Below are 13,238 nucleotides of genomic sequence, written 5' to 3' on the forward strand. Positions count from 1 at the left end.
CATCGAAATGACATCGAAACAGCATCGGGTGTCGCTGCGGGCTGCTACCGAGAATCGAGACTAACGCGGCCCCCATTGGTGCCAAACATACGGGGTCCAACCCAGACCACCAACCTGGCCCGAGGCAACCCCCCAGAATAACTCGTCGCTTTATGCCAGGGAACAGCACCTTTCTCCTCAGCTAAGGACGTGCCTTCTCCTCATCATCGGGTGCTGCCCGCGGGTTGACTGGCGTGACTGGTCGAGTTCGGAGTGGGAGGAGTCACTCGCCGCCAGCGCAGTCTTCCGAATCGAAGGGTTCCTTGAATTCCTCGACTTCTCCGGGGCTTGAGGCTCGAGGAATGTTGCCCACAGGCATGCTGGGTCTGACGGTCGACCCCGGTGTTCCATGTCCTTCTCGAAGAATTGCACGCTGGGGCGGAACTGGAGACGAGGGGCTGGAGGCTTCACGCCAGCGCGCTGAAGACTGGCCACCTCTTGGCCTGTGGACGTGGTGGTGGCCCGACGGCCATGTCACCAGTCACCGCCTCGGGCCCCTATTCACCACCGGCGCTGCCGGCCGTCGTCTCCGTACCCTCGGGGTCATCTCCCAGACTCCCACTTTCGCCCCTTGAGCCCCTTTGCGACCTTGGGCCCGGGGGTCTCTTTTGATTTCAAGGCCTAACCAGCCCTGTATCCACTGCGCCAGCCCAGGCCGACCTGAATCGGTAATCTCATTTTAAACACCGAGGCCTCTTCCACTGAGGTGGTCTCTGAGTACACAACCTGCCGTCTTTAATCCGCATATACTATGTACTGCGGTATGAGGTGCCCGCCCCTGTTCGCCATCGCATCCAACGGCGAAGCGCCCTAGCCGGCTCTGAAAAGACCAACTTGTGGAACAGCCAACCAGAAGCAGCCCAGCTGCGATCGCAGCGTTGCATGCGGCATGCCATCCCATCCATCTGCCGCCTGCTGTCCGCCACTGATAAAGACCCGGCGCCGGTCGCCGCCCGTTGACCGTTGGCCGCCGCTGGCTACTGCCATCACGACCACGACCGGGTGTTGTGCGTCGTTCAACGACGAGTGGATTTCATATCCTCAGAACATCTCCTGTCGTCATCTTATCTTCTTCGCCTCCGTCATCACGTCCTGCACGCAGAAATCCCTCAATGACTCAAAAGTTTGCAATCATGCTTCGTCGTGTGTGCATGTTCTAGCGCGCGCAAGTGCCGTCGATCCAGCGATCAACCACCCCAATTCTCGCAGAATCCCAAATCCATGTGCCAGGCTGCGCTGGGTTGGCGTCAGTATCTGACTGTCGTCGAAAGGACGGATGCTCCCAAATAACAACACCAGACCAAAGAATCGCTCACACGCAAGACAAGTGACGGCTCGACCAAGTGGTGTGTGGCTTGATACCCCAAATGCTCACCCTCACAGATGCAACGCCCAGGGTCTGCGGACTTCCTTGCATGCCAATCGGTCCATTCGGCGTATCGTTGGACGGCATATGCTGAACGATACAGACAGCCACTGGATGTGGCGGATTAAGAGTTGAAGGGGGGACAGAAGGTGGTCTGGCCTCGGCCTTGCATTGGTCATCCAGCGCGATCGACACTTCAGAGCACCTCAGAGTTCCCCGCGCCGCCACACCATCTCTGGAGCGCACGGGAGGCCTTGGCCAGGCTGACGTTGGCTGGAGCAGTCTGGGTGTGGTGTGGCAGCTCCTGGCAGCTCCAAGCAGCAGAGCACCGCACCGCACCGCAACGCAACGCAAAGCACCATACATACTTCGTCATCACACCTCTCAAACACCCAGAATTGCGCAGCACAACCCATATCTGCATGGACGTCGCACGCACTGAAAAGAATGCCATGACTACGGATCCCAGTCAAATGGCTTTCCGAGCCGTTACGCACTGGCTTCAAAGTCAGACTATGCCGGTATTCTACTGCACCACGCCGGCATTCCGCCTTCGAATGCCCTCAGAGCTGCTCAACGCTGACCCGCCATTATTACAGAGCCAACTGAGCAAGGTGCTAAGCCAACAAACGCAACCCCAACCGCCCCAGCAGGCAATACAATCGTCGCAGCTCAATAACGACGAAAAGGAAAGTCACGACAGCGCGAGGCGTGCCTCATCGACGAACCTGTGGACGAAACCGCTGCCCCAGCTTCCGCCCCCAAACATGTCCCTGTCCGGGAAAGTCGCCCTCGTCACTGGCGGCGCGCGAGGCATCGGAGCTGCCATCGCGCTGAAGCTTGCCCGGGAAGGTGCCAGAGTGCGTCTACCGATTCCACTCTTCTCGCTCGCAGTGTGAACAGCGGCTAAAGTTAGTTATATCATTCGCGCGAGTAAAGGTCGCATTCACCTTTGTCAATACGTCCTCAATAGCCAAGGCGCATGAGGTCATATCCGAGATCGAGGCCTGCGGGTCCTCCGCCACGGCCATCCAGGCCGACGTCTCCAAGCACCAGGAAAAGGTCGTCAAGCGCGCCATGATGGCCTTTGGCGTCACCAAGATTGACATTCTCGTCAATAATGCCGCGGCGACGCTCACCGCGACCCTCGACGACACCAGCCCCGAGGACTACGACCGCATCTTCAACACCAACACCCGCGCCGTCTTCTTCATGATGCAGGCCGCAAAGGCCCACATCGCCCCGGGCGGGCGCATCATCAACATCTCCTCCGTGGCGGCCCGCGCCGACACCCCGGGCAGCATGGCCTACGCCGGCAGCAAAGCGGCCGTCGAGGCCTTCACGCGTGTCGCCGCCCGCGAGATGGGGCAGGCACACGGCGTTACGGTCAACTGCATCAGCCCCGGGACCGTCAAGACGGAGATGTTCGACTCGCTGCCCGACGACCAGCGCAGCGCGGACCTGGAGCGGGCGACGCTCACGCCCGCGGAGGCGCGGCTGGGCGCCGTCGAAGACATTGCTGACGTTGTCGCCTTCGTGGCGAGCGATGAGTCCAGGTGGATTACGGGCACGGTCATCCCCGTCAACGGGGGCCGACTGATGAACTGACGAAGAGCAAAGGTGATTACATGCAAACGACGTTACGGCGGACCGACAGCTTATTTATGGGATTCCATTTCCTCTTCTGAACGACAAGGGTTGGTTGGGTTGGGTGGTTGTCGTTTCGGGTACAAAAAGTGTAAGATGTGAGTCTGAGACATTTCGGGTTCTTTTCTGGTAGGCGGGTGTTGGGTTTGTGTCATGGGATTCACCGGCCAGGTTGGGAATGCAGTCGGGAAACAAAGCCATGCAGTGTTACATACGGCTGGAATGTGTAGGATTCCCTGTGTCGGGCTTTACGATATCTATTATGGTTCTCCTTTTCGTTTTTCTCATGTTTACGCCCTTCCGTACACGGCTGGAAGCTAGCATCAATACCATTTCATGATGTTCTGTTTGGAGTTTCGTTCCAGGCGGGGCCTCCCGTGTTTGGTTTCTGTCTGGGAATGGACGATGCAGTCTGCTTCGGTAATCAGCGAGAGTTCCTATGAGGGCCGCAAGAATCCGCATCTTCACCAAAGCCTTGTTATATGCGGAGCAAGAAGTCTATTGACACAGCTGTGTCACACGCGGCCCTCGTGGTATCTCAACAGTATGCAACTCCCAGACCCAATACAGGCAGGCGGACCCCCGGTGTCATGTCCCAGACCCACGATGATCTACTACATGCAGGCAGATGGATAGTATTCTGGCGTGCGTCCTCATCTTGTCTTTCCTGGGCACAAACACAGCCCCAGGATCTGACCATTTGGTGTGCCACCCAACTTTCCGGTCTTACCTGAAGCCACTACCTGAACGGAAGGAGATAGGCAGGTGCTTACACAAAAGGGCGTAATATGACTTGGGGCAGGTTCTCAATGTTTCTTCCTAGCTCCAAGCAACTGCCCTTATCCCATGGCAAAGAAGTATCAAAGAAAAGTGACAAGACAAATCTGCCCTCTTCTCCCTAGACACCACGCCATCCTTCAGCATGAGTCTGGCCATCTCGGTGCTCTCTCTCTCTCTCTCGCCTCCACGCCTCAATAACAAGCCACCACCGTGAACCCCTTCACGCCCAGCCCGACATCGAGGCGCATCCCCTGTCCACCCTGACCTCGAGCACGGGAGGGACAGCACTATATAACCCCCTCCAGCGCCCCAAATCCTCAACAAAAATCAGGAGCCCTGCTCCTCTACCCTTTAGGGCGTTCGACATGGCCTGGCCGTAGTGGCGAAAGGCCTTGCTTGCTGGGTTGGCAGCAAAGGCACATGCCGCCGGGCCCGGTCGTTCGAATCAGGCTCGGTCCAACCGCCGGGCAACCTTTTTTTACCCTTTTTCTTTTCTTTTTTGATATGTGTTTTTGGTCATCTCTTTTGACAGCCACGAGTTCTGTGTATCGGAACGTCTAGTGTGAGCAGACAGACTGTGGAGGAAACGACGATGAGGCAGACCGAAATCATACAAAGTTTGTGGCGTTTGGGCTATTGTCACTGCGAGAGTAAGCAACCAATAGGTCAATAACGTCGTCGCATGTCAGAGCAATGGTTGGTTTGCCAATACGAAAGGAATACATACTACTACCGACACAAGAGAACTAACTATCTTACACGAATAGGATCCTCAAGAGAAACTTGCCGGAGATAATGTTACAATTAGGTTGATTAGAGACTAAGATCCTGTTGTTTATATGTAGGGCGGAGTTGGGTATCATAATTGTGTGTTCCAACGGGCAATGATCAAGACTCCAGAATACGCGCCAGCTCCCTGAAACGCAATTTGAAAGTGTGGACGGCACTGTTCAACCGTGCCCTCTAAGCTGATGTTGTTGATCGCCGCCAAATCATGAATGCGGCAATGCCAGCACACGCCGTAGCGCCCAGCGCGAGGTACAGACTGGTCCTATCAGGAGGCGGCTCCTCGCTCCTCGGAAAAGCGGTGCTCGGGTTGGTTGCCGCGTCGGCCAAGGCGATGAAGAGCTCGCTGATGTTGTTCCACTTGACGGTGACGTGAAGCGGAGTGCTCATCATGAGGTTCGACGTGTACATGTCCGGCTGCATCTCGCTGCGCTGCATCGTCTTGTCCTTGTCCGCCTTCAAGGCGGTGTAGATGTTGGGGAGTTCGTCAAGCTGCGGGTAGCGTTTGCGCAGCTCGACAATGTGCGAGAATGAGTCGGGGTCCGACGAGTCGTATGCGTAGCAAATCAGGTCGCAGGCGTCAAGCTTGGCCTGGTTTTCTAGGATGGCAGGCTCCAGCTCGCCAAGCTCTTCGAGAATCATGTAGCACTGCTTTCCGCCCGGAAGCTCGACGCTGTTAACAGCCCGTCGTGGCTTAATCGTGGGCCGATACAGGTTGTCAAAAGGGCGGCTCAGAAACGCATCCAACAGCGACGACTTGCCAGCCCCAGAGGCACCGAGGACGTAGCAAAGCACCACGTTGCGCTCGACCTTGCCCGGGCGCCTTCTGCGCTTGCGTGACTTGGTGACTTTGAGAGCAGCGGTAGTTGTCTCGCGTGGGTTTGCAGGCTCAAAGCCCAGATACGCAAGATACTCAAGCGTCGTCTTGGGCTCCACGAACGTCGTCATGCTCCACTGTGCGAGCCACCCTTGCAGAGTGACGTGCCCTGCCTCGTTACGTACAGTTGAAGATGGGAACGACGTCTCAACCCAGGAAACAGGAAGTCCGGGTGTAGGTGCGAAGAGGGCTTCCAGCTCCTTGTCGTTCAGACCGCCGTCGTTGTCCTTATCGAACAGCAAGAAAAGGTCGACGAAGAAGCGGTAGCCGGCAGGGCTCAGCTCTGCCGAAGAGTACTCTGGCACATCAAACTTGGGGCGCAAGAAGCTGTCCTCTAGGCTCAAGCTGTCGGTATAGCGGAACTTGCGCAAGATGATCCATATCGTCTCGTGGCGGCCCTTCTCGGCGTAAATCTTGTTCAGCTGCAAGAATCCTCTCTGGTCTATGCCCTTCTCTGCCGACCAAGGCGACAGTGTCTTCGTGATGGAAAGCTTGATGTTATCGAGATCCTCGGCGGTCAACGGCTTATCGAAGCACCTGGCCTGGAACTCGTGCATCTCCTGGTCATTGAGGAAGCCATCCTGGTCCTTGTCACAAAGGTAGAAAATACGCTTCAATGCATCAACGCAGTTGGGCTTGAGGTTCCCCTCTTTGTAGTCGAATAGCGGGGCGATGGGGTGGGTGACGGCCTTCTGACACAGGAAGAAAACTTCGTTGACGTTCCGGTGCTCCCTCGCGCTCGACCTGATGCACGAGTCGATCTCGCGGAACTCGGCCATGACGGGTAGCATCTCGCCCTCGACCACCTGAGGTGTATTTCCATCGCCAGTCAAGTCGGACTTATTCGCACAGAGGACGACCGGGACGTTGACGCCGAGGGATCGGAAGTAGGGCATCCAGAAGAGAGCCACACGTTCGTAACTGTAGTGATCGGCATAGACGAGGAGGATGACGTTGCATTTGCGGATTTCTTTCCTCAACGTGGTGCGGTTCTGAGGCAGGGCGGAGGTATCGACGATGGTGGTGGTAACGTTTTCGGGGGTCCCGAGCTGGGGAGGGATGGTGATGGAGGGGAGGACAGCCTGGATCTTGTTGGAGATGAAGACGTCCTTGACCAGCGAGGCGATGAGGCTGGACTTTCCGGTGCCCTCGTCACCGCAAACGCAGATTCGGACTAGATGGAAGCAAGACAAGTCAGTTTCAAGCTCGGAGACAAACTGTCGAGGTCGGCCAGAGCTGTTCGTCAGGCCACCTACCAGAAGCCATGTTCGTGATCGTTGAAGCTTAATCAGAGGCAGAGAGAAAGCTTTATTGCGATGCCATGGCAGGGCGGTCTCAGAACGCTGTTGGAAGAGACTCGGGCGGACACGGCGATGGATGCTAGAAGCTCGAGGCTTGTGTGTACGATCGGTCGTGAGGAGTGCGGTGGTGGCTTTCTTCGGTTGAAGCAATAGAATGTAATCTGGGAAGCTCTGAAGCGGGTAGGACGGGAATCTGCAGGTTGACGGGGGTAGAGTTCGAATGACGACCTTAATTGCAAGGATGACTCTGGTGGGGGACAGCTGGAAAGGTGCTGCTGGTACCTTAAGGGATCGGTTAAGGTAGCGGCACCAGCGCCTTCGGGGATGCAAGACCCGCCCGAGAGAGCACCCGATCAGCGGATCAGCGCTGTGCGGTGCCTTGATAAGCGACCGATGTCCAATCCAGCGGGCTGAGTGCAGCACGACCCGACAGCAATGTCTTATCGTGCATGACTGTGGAATGCGTGCTTCTTGGTTGGTATCATGATTGGTGCCTTTTGCTGAAGATTTTGGAAGAAAAGGAGTCCTGAGCAGTTGTTACTCGGGCGGAAGAAGTGAATGAGTTCTCGATAGAGACAACTTTGCAGTGGTTGAGCTAGGGGAGCTTACCTGTGTACACACTCACACACAATACATTGTGGACTATGAACTCAACTTCAAATAACCATTGGTGCACCACCACCACGCATTGTTGATCCGCTTACAACCTCAGCAATGTCTGATACCTATCCAAATCTTCTGCTCAACTCCACCTCATATCCGATGTGTCTCAGTTGAACATATATGTGCAGCATGCCCCGTTCCCCGTAATGTCTATTACCATAGTCCTGAGTGGCCAAGCGCACTCAACAACAACTTGGTAGCAAATCTCGGTAACACGTCCCAAGACGTATGAGGTGGTGCAGCAGACCAGTTCCAAAGATGCGTGTTTTGATGACGACTGACCCAATAGTCCGTTCTACTGACTGCGCCAATAAAACGGCCAACCCCTCCCCACCTCATGCATCCTGTGCCTGTCCAGTGTCGCTCAGGATGTGAAGCGACTGTCAATGGCCTCACAGCTCCTTCTCCAGCTTTTTGCTGCCTACCCCACACTTTTGCGCGGCCAGTCACCGACTCGGACTGACAGCAGGCCGGCCATTGGAACGTGGACTTTTCAATTAAACCCGGGCGTCAGGGACGACTCGCCTGGGCTCTGCAGCGTCACTCCAGAGGTGCTGCCACCCCCGCCAAAATGGAGCAGCCGCCCACCACTCACGTCGCAGCAATCCTTCTCCGGACCCCAGGCTGACCTTGACCTGCCCTCACGGGGCCCATGGGCAATGAAGCAGGTGCAGCCAACTTGGATGGCTTATCCTGGAGGACACACACGCAAGAACGACATGGCTGACCAGTGATCCCCAGGGCCTACCTTACCTGCAGTAGGTAGCGCCCCCGGGGCCATGGAAGGCGGGGACACGAACCAGAACAGAAAAGAAGGGAACCACCACCAGCACGTCGCTGGGTTGGGGTTGATTATCCCATCCTGCCCTGCCCTTTTCCACTTCGACACCTCCAGTTCCAGCTCCAGCTCCAACTCCAAATCCTGCTCCAACCAACCGAACCGAACCCAAGGAAGGCTCTTGTTCCTTGCCTTGAACCCCCTCCCCCAACCTCGCCTGCGCCGTATTAAAGACTCCCGCCCTCGCCTACCTTGCATGAGGTCGCCAGCTCTGTCCAAGAACCTCTAGAGTTCGTCTGGTCGTTGGCGCAGCGGACCACCACTTCCTCCTCCTCTTCGCCAATCCTTCAGCCCCGACCTCGCTGCCATCCGATCAACGAACTTTCCGCGAAGCCTCACTTCCTGTCGCATACTGCGCAGCACCCTCTGTGCGACCTTCCCGAAGCGTCCGTCCTCGTTATCAGCCTCCACCGCCCCGGTGCCGCACGCAAAACCCCCCAAAACCTCCACTGCAGCTGCCGCCAGTGACGTGAGGCGGAGCCGACGACGAACCACCTTCCCGAACCCCGACCTGTAATCACCTCAATTCTGCTGCGACTGTCGCGTGCTTCCTTCCTTCTCGTCCAATTCGTAACTGCATTCCCATAGATCGTAGGAAACTTAATCGCCCATCATGTTGTAAGTACCCGACGTAACCTCATCGTACTCTGCGTCCATCGGATACGCGCTTCGTGTAACCTCGACGGCCATCCATTGCACAGCATCGCAGCACTATACGCACACTGCCAAGCACTCTTACAGCACATTTCAACCTCATAAGAACCCCGGCTGACTGTCTGCCCTCGTGCGACCATGAACAACAGCGTCCTGCCCCCTCCCCCGCGATACCCATCGCATTCGGGTGCCTATGGCACTCTCGGCCCAGGCATCGCTCCCATGATCGAGACGAACAACATCCTTTCCAACCCCGAAGGCCCGGAGTACCAATTCCTGGTCGGTGAGGGAACTTACGTTCTCAAGGAGGACCTTCACCTCGCGACGCCCCCGCCCCATCCTTCCGAAGCTCCCGTCGTGAACCCGAACCCGCTTGCGACGAACCCACAGCCTGCGACCGCCGGCACGAAGCTCTCCCTCATAAGCCTGGACATGCGTGCCGCGCCGCCCTTCTTCTACAAGGGCTCGTCGGCCACGACGTTGTCCCTCACCGGCGATATTAAGGAACATCCTAACGAGGATCGGTACTCGACTGAGGCTGGGCTCAGCAGCGACGGTGGTGGCGGGACCTCGTTGAGCGATGCGCAGCCCAATTCCATGACAATGATTGCCGCGGCGCCGGCATTTGGCGACGGCAACACGGCGCTCGCGCCTGCCAACACGAAAGACGCTGCGAAGAAGAAGGTGCCGAAGCCCAAGAACAACATGACTAAGAGCAACTCGTCGTTCATTTCTAGAGTAATTGTAAACGAGAGCCTTGCCAAGAAGCTTCAAGAGCGGCCGACGGACGGAGTCTTTGCTTTTGCCAACATTAACCGTGCTTTCCAATGGCTAGATTTGTCGTCGGCGTCAAAGGTATGGTTTGCGCCAACTAGCTTCTGCGCAGAGCCTACACTGACATGCGGCAGGCGGACTACTTGACTAAGATTCTGTTCACCAAGGCTCACTGCCTCTGCCACGACGTCAACACGATCACGAAGAGCATATCGCATATCGATGTAATTATGGGATTCTCCACTGGCGAAATCATCTGGTGGGAGCCGGTATCACAACGGTATACCCGTTTGAACAAGAACGTAAGTCCCAGGTCTCTGGTGGTTGCAGTCAGGCAATTGACTTTATCAGGGTATCATCAATGGCACGCCGGTGTCAGAAATCAGGTGGATTCCTGGATCCGAGAGCCTCTTTCTGGCAGCGCACATGGACGGTTCATTGGTGGTGTACGACAAGGACAAGGAGGACGCCCAGTTTTCGCCAGAGGAAGAGCTCGCGGCCAACGGCACGCCCAATGGGGAGAGCGAGGCAACAAGTAATGTCAACCACAACCTCAAGATCCAAATCAACAAGTCGATTCAATCCAAGAATCAAAAGACGAACCCGGTAGCATCATGGAAGCTATCTAACCAGCGAATCAATGCCTTCGCCTTCAGCCCCGACAACCGTCATCTGGCCGTGGTATCGGAGGATGGCTCTCTCCGTATCATTGACTACTTGAAGGAGGAGTACGTCCACCAATCTTACCCTCAGGGTTCTCCGGGGACGAGCCCGCTGACATGTGATAACAGACTGCTGGATCTCTATCATTCTTACTACGGTGGCTTCATCAGCGTCTGCTGGTCTCCGGACGGCAAGTACGTGCTCACGGGCGGCCAGGACGACCTAATCTCCATCTGGTCTGTCGAGGAATCAGCCATTGTGGCGCGCTGTCAAGGCCATCAGTCTTGGGTGACGTCCGTAGCGTTCGACCCGTGGCGCTGCGATGACAGGAACTACCGTTTCGGCAGTGTCGGCGAAGATTGCAGATTGTGTCTCTGGGATTTCAACGTCGGCATGCTTCACAGGCCCAAAGCGGTACGTTATTCTTGACCCAAAAACGCAGACGCGGGAAAGCTGACGAACGGGAATAGGCTTCCGTTCACCACCGGGGTTCCGTGTCCTCACGCTTTGCCAATCCCTTGCAGAGGCAGGAAACAGCGAACACATCAGCGAGCCGCATCCGGTCCAACTCAACCCTATCGGGCGGTGCCGTCGACGACGAAGAGAACACCGTTGTGCATGCCGTAGAGCCGCGTGCGCGAATTGCCATGCTTCCCCCCGTATCCGTATGTATACATTTTGCTGTTAACGTTGCAGCTGCTTGTTTTGAAGCTTTCTGTTTGCTGACCTGCTCGCAGTCCAAAGCACTTGATACCCACCCTCTATGCTGGCTTGAATTCACAGAAGAAGCCATCATCACCAGCTGCAAGTCAGGTAAGTTTGACCTCACGCCGACAGCATCAGGAAAATAAAAAAAGCCGCCGTGCTGACATGGGTGCAAAAACAGGCCACATCCGGACGTGGAACAGGCCGACAGATGCTCCGGTGCCGAAGGAGGGAGCATCTTAGATGGCGTTGGTTTTACATTTTGTTTCGACGCAGATATACTAGAACTCGGGTGTATGAATAGCAATTGCGCCAACAGTGGCTCGAAAAAACCAACGAGCAATTACGCTTCACGCTTCAGGGTCCGACACGAAATAATTATGCACGCAGGAAACTATTCAAGTGGCAGGCGGCAGTGTTTGCGGTTCGAAATCGTGATGTACGCGTCTCTCATGAGGACGGGATGATCATGACGTTCGCTGTGCATGTGAATGAGGATCAAGATGTCAGAGCTTCCCACCGCAGGACCCTTTGAGACAAAAGTCTGCATCTGCTGCACAATCGAGATGCGGCTCCGTGGTGGGCTCGACATGGCTGGCTGGACCCGCGGTCCCTTGGTCTCTCGGGTCACCCCTGGGAGGGAGCTCTGGCTAATTAGTCTCTGCCTGCCTGCCACCAGGCGGGCGTGGGGGTCCCACCAACCGCCGCCGCCGCTGCTGCTTTCGTGCACTCGTGTCGCCTCCCATGTGATTTGAGTGAAGAGAGACACAGGGCCCGGGTGCACTAAGATGCGGTTGCCAGGTGGTATCGCACGCGGAAGACCGGCCGGCGAGACGTCCTGGTCCACGCACGAAAAGAAGCCGGAAGGAAAGTCGAACGGTTCGCGTGGTTAAACGTTCTTAAGGTGCCGCCTACCCCCTGGTCTGATAGAGATAGGCAACGTCCAAAATTCTGGAACATGTCGAATGCGAATATCGAATGGGCTATGCCCGTTCCTCGAGGATTCGATTGGGTGCGTGTTGGTCTTGAAGCAAGGAAAGGTAATTCCCGATTCTCCACCGCGTTATGATATGCGACGAGGAATTCGCAGTAGGGAAAAGGGTGTCGTAGTAACAACCAAGGGGGTACATTGGAAAACCACTCAAATCTTGTGAAACTTTGCAAAGCTTGAGCGGATACCTTTTTCACATGCTGTTGATACTGAACCCTGATACGGCGGCCACATAAGCTTGAGGCTGAAAGGGCAGACTGATAGGCTTGTTGGATGTCGTTGATGGAGACTTTTCAGTGGTGCAGCCGCAGTGCGTGTATTATGCAGTAGCATCGCGCAAGAGGCTGCCCTGGCGTCTTGAAGTGTATCCATATGCAGGCGTACCGGGAGATCCACGTGCATGCGAGGGACATTTTTGAATTTTTCTCTCTGGTTGGGTTTTGGTGGTGAGCCCCTCTCTTGGTGACAAGGCGTAATCGGAGGCGTAGGCGTAGGCGTAGATAACGGGAAGCCGATCCACTTTGAGCGGTTTGTGTGCAGGTCCAACAACAGAGTTTAAAAGACATGAGAGGTCGGAAAACCGAGCCAGGAGGCAAGGCTGAAGACTGGGTCCCACACCGTGGCTCGAGGTGAGCTCATGAGAGGTCAGATTCCGGTCTCCTGCATAGTGCGGCCGGCGGGTATCAAGGTTCACGTCTCGATGCTTGTAATCAGTGAGACGCGCCCCCTTGGTTTTTCACCGCTGCAAAGGGCCGATGGTGAGAGATTTCGGCGCGCGGTGGGGATGGGAAGCGGTAGTTGGCGAGATTTCAGATGGGGCTAAGCTTCGTGAGTCAGCTTGGTGCCCGAGATGGGCCATCGAGGCTCAAGATGGTTGAAACGATGGGCCTGTTTGGGTATTCGGACCTTTGCGAGCTCGTCGCCGTGTATGGCGACAGGGAGACGCACGCTCTGCACCAGCTTCCAATAGGCCTGCCGCACTTTTTAGACGGTCAAATTAAAACGGTGCGGTGCAAGATTTTCGGACGACCCGCCCGCTGGGTTCCGACGGACCTCAGTCGATTACGCACGCAGGCGAATATGAGCAGTGAACGATGCTCAGGCCATGATGTGCGCTGAGGCGAGGCCGGAACAGCCCAGACGAGACGACGGAG

General features: G+C 56.1%; 3 protein-coding genes across 3 annotated transcripts; 2 read left to right on the forward strand and 1 right to left on the reverse strand.

Annotated features, from left to right (window-relative positions):
• Positions 1–1,827: 1,827 nt before the first annotated feature.
• CGGC5_v002337 (Short chain dehydrogenase) lies at positions 1,828–3,013 on the forward strand (the record flags this gene model as incomplete). Its single annotated transcript, XM_032035332.2, has 3 exons — positions 1,828–1,926; positions 2,005–2,265; positions 2,345–3,013. The coding sequence occupies 3 exons, from the start codon at positions 1,828–1,830 to the stop codon at positions 3,011–3,013; spliced, it is 1,029 nt and encodes a 342-aa protein (XP_031885596.2).
• A 1,782-nt stretch (positions 3,014–4,795) lies between these two features.
• Positions 4,796–6,761, reverse strand: GEM1 (Mitochondrial Rho GTPase 1; the record flags this gene model as incomplete). The annotated part of the gene is made up of 2 exons (XM_032035334.1): positions 4,796–6,669; positions 6,752–6,761. 2 exons carry the CDS (start codon positions 6,759–6,761, stop codon positions 4,796–4,798), a joined length of 1,884 nt encoding a protein of 627 aa, XP_031885700.1.
• Positions 6,762–8,910: 2,149 nt separating this feature from the next.
• On the forward strand, positions 8,911–11,336 carry creC (putative catabolite repression protein creC; the record flags this gene model as incomplete). Its single annotated transcript, XM_032035335.1, has 8 exons — positions 8,911–8,915; positions 9,101–9,806; positions 9,860–10,027; positions 10,077–10,453; positions 10,517–10,802; positions 10,859–11,053; positions 11,126–11,201; positions 11,275–11,336. The coding sequence occupies 8 exons, from the start codon at positions 8,911–8,913 to the stop codon at positions 11,334–11,336; spliced, it is 1,875 nt and encodes a 624-aa protein (XP_031885699.1).
• Between the last annotated feature and the right edge of the window lie 1,902 nt (positions 11,337–13,238).

The sequence above is a fragment of the Colletotrichum fructicola genome (assembly GCF_000319635.2).
Source record: "Colletotrichum fructicola Nara gc5 chromosome Unknown KSG_Nara_v1_contig01, whole genome shotgun sequence".
NCBI classification, from domain to species: domain Eukaryota; kingdom Fungi; phylum Ascomycota; class Sordariomycetes; order Glomerellales; family Glomerellaceae; genus Colletotrichum; species Colletotrichum fructicola.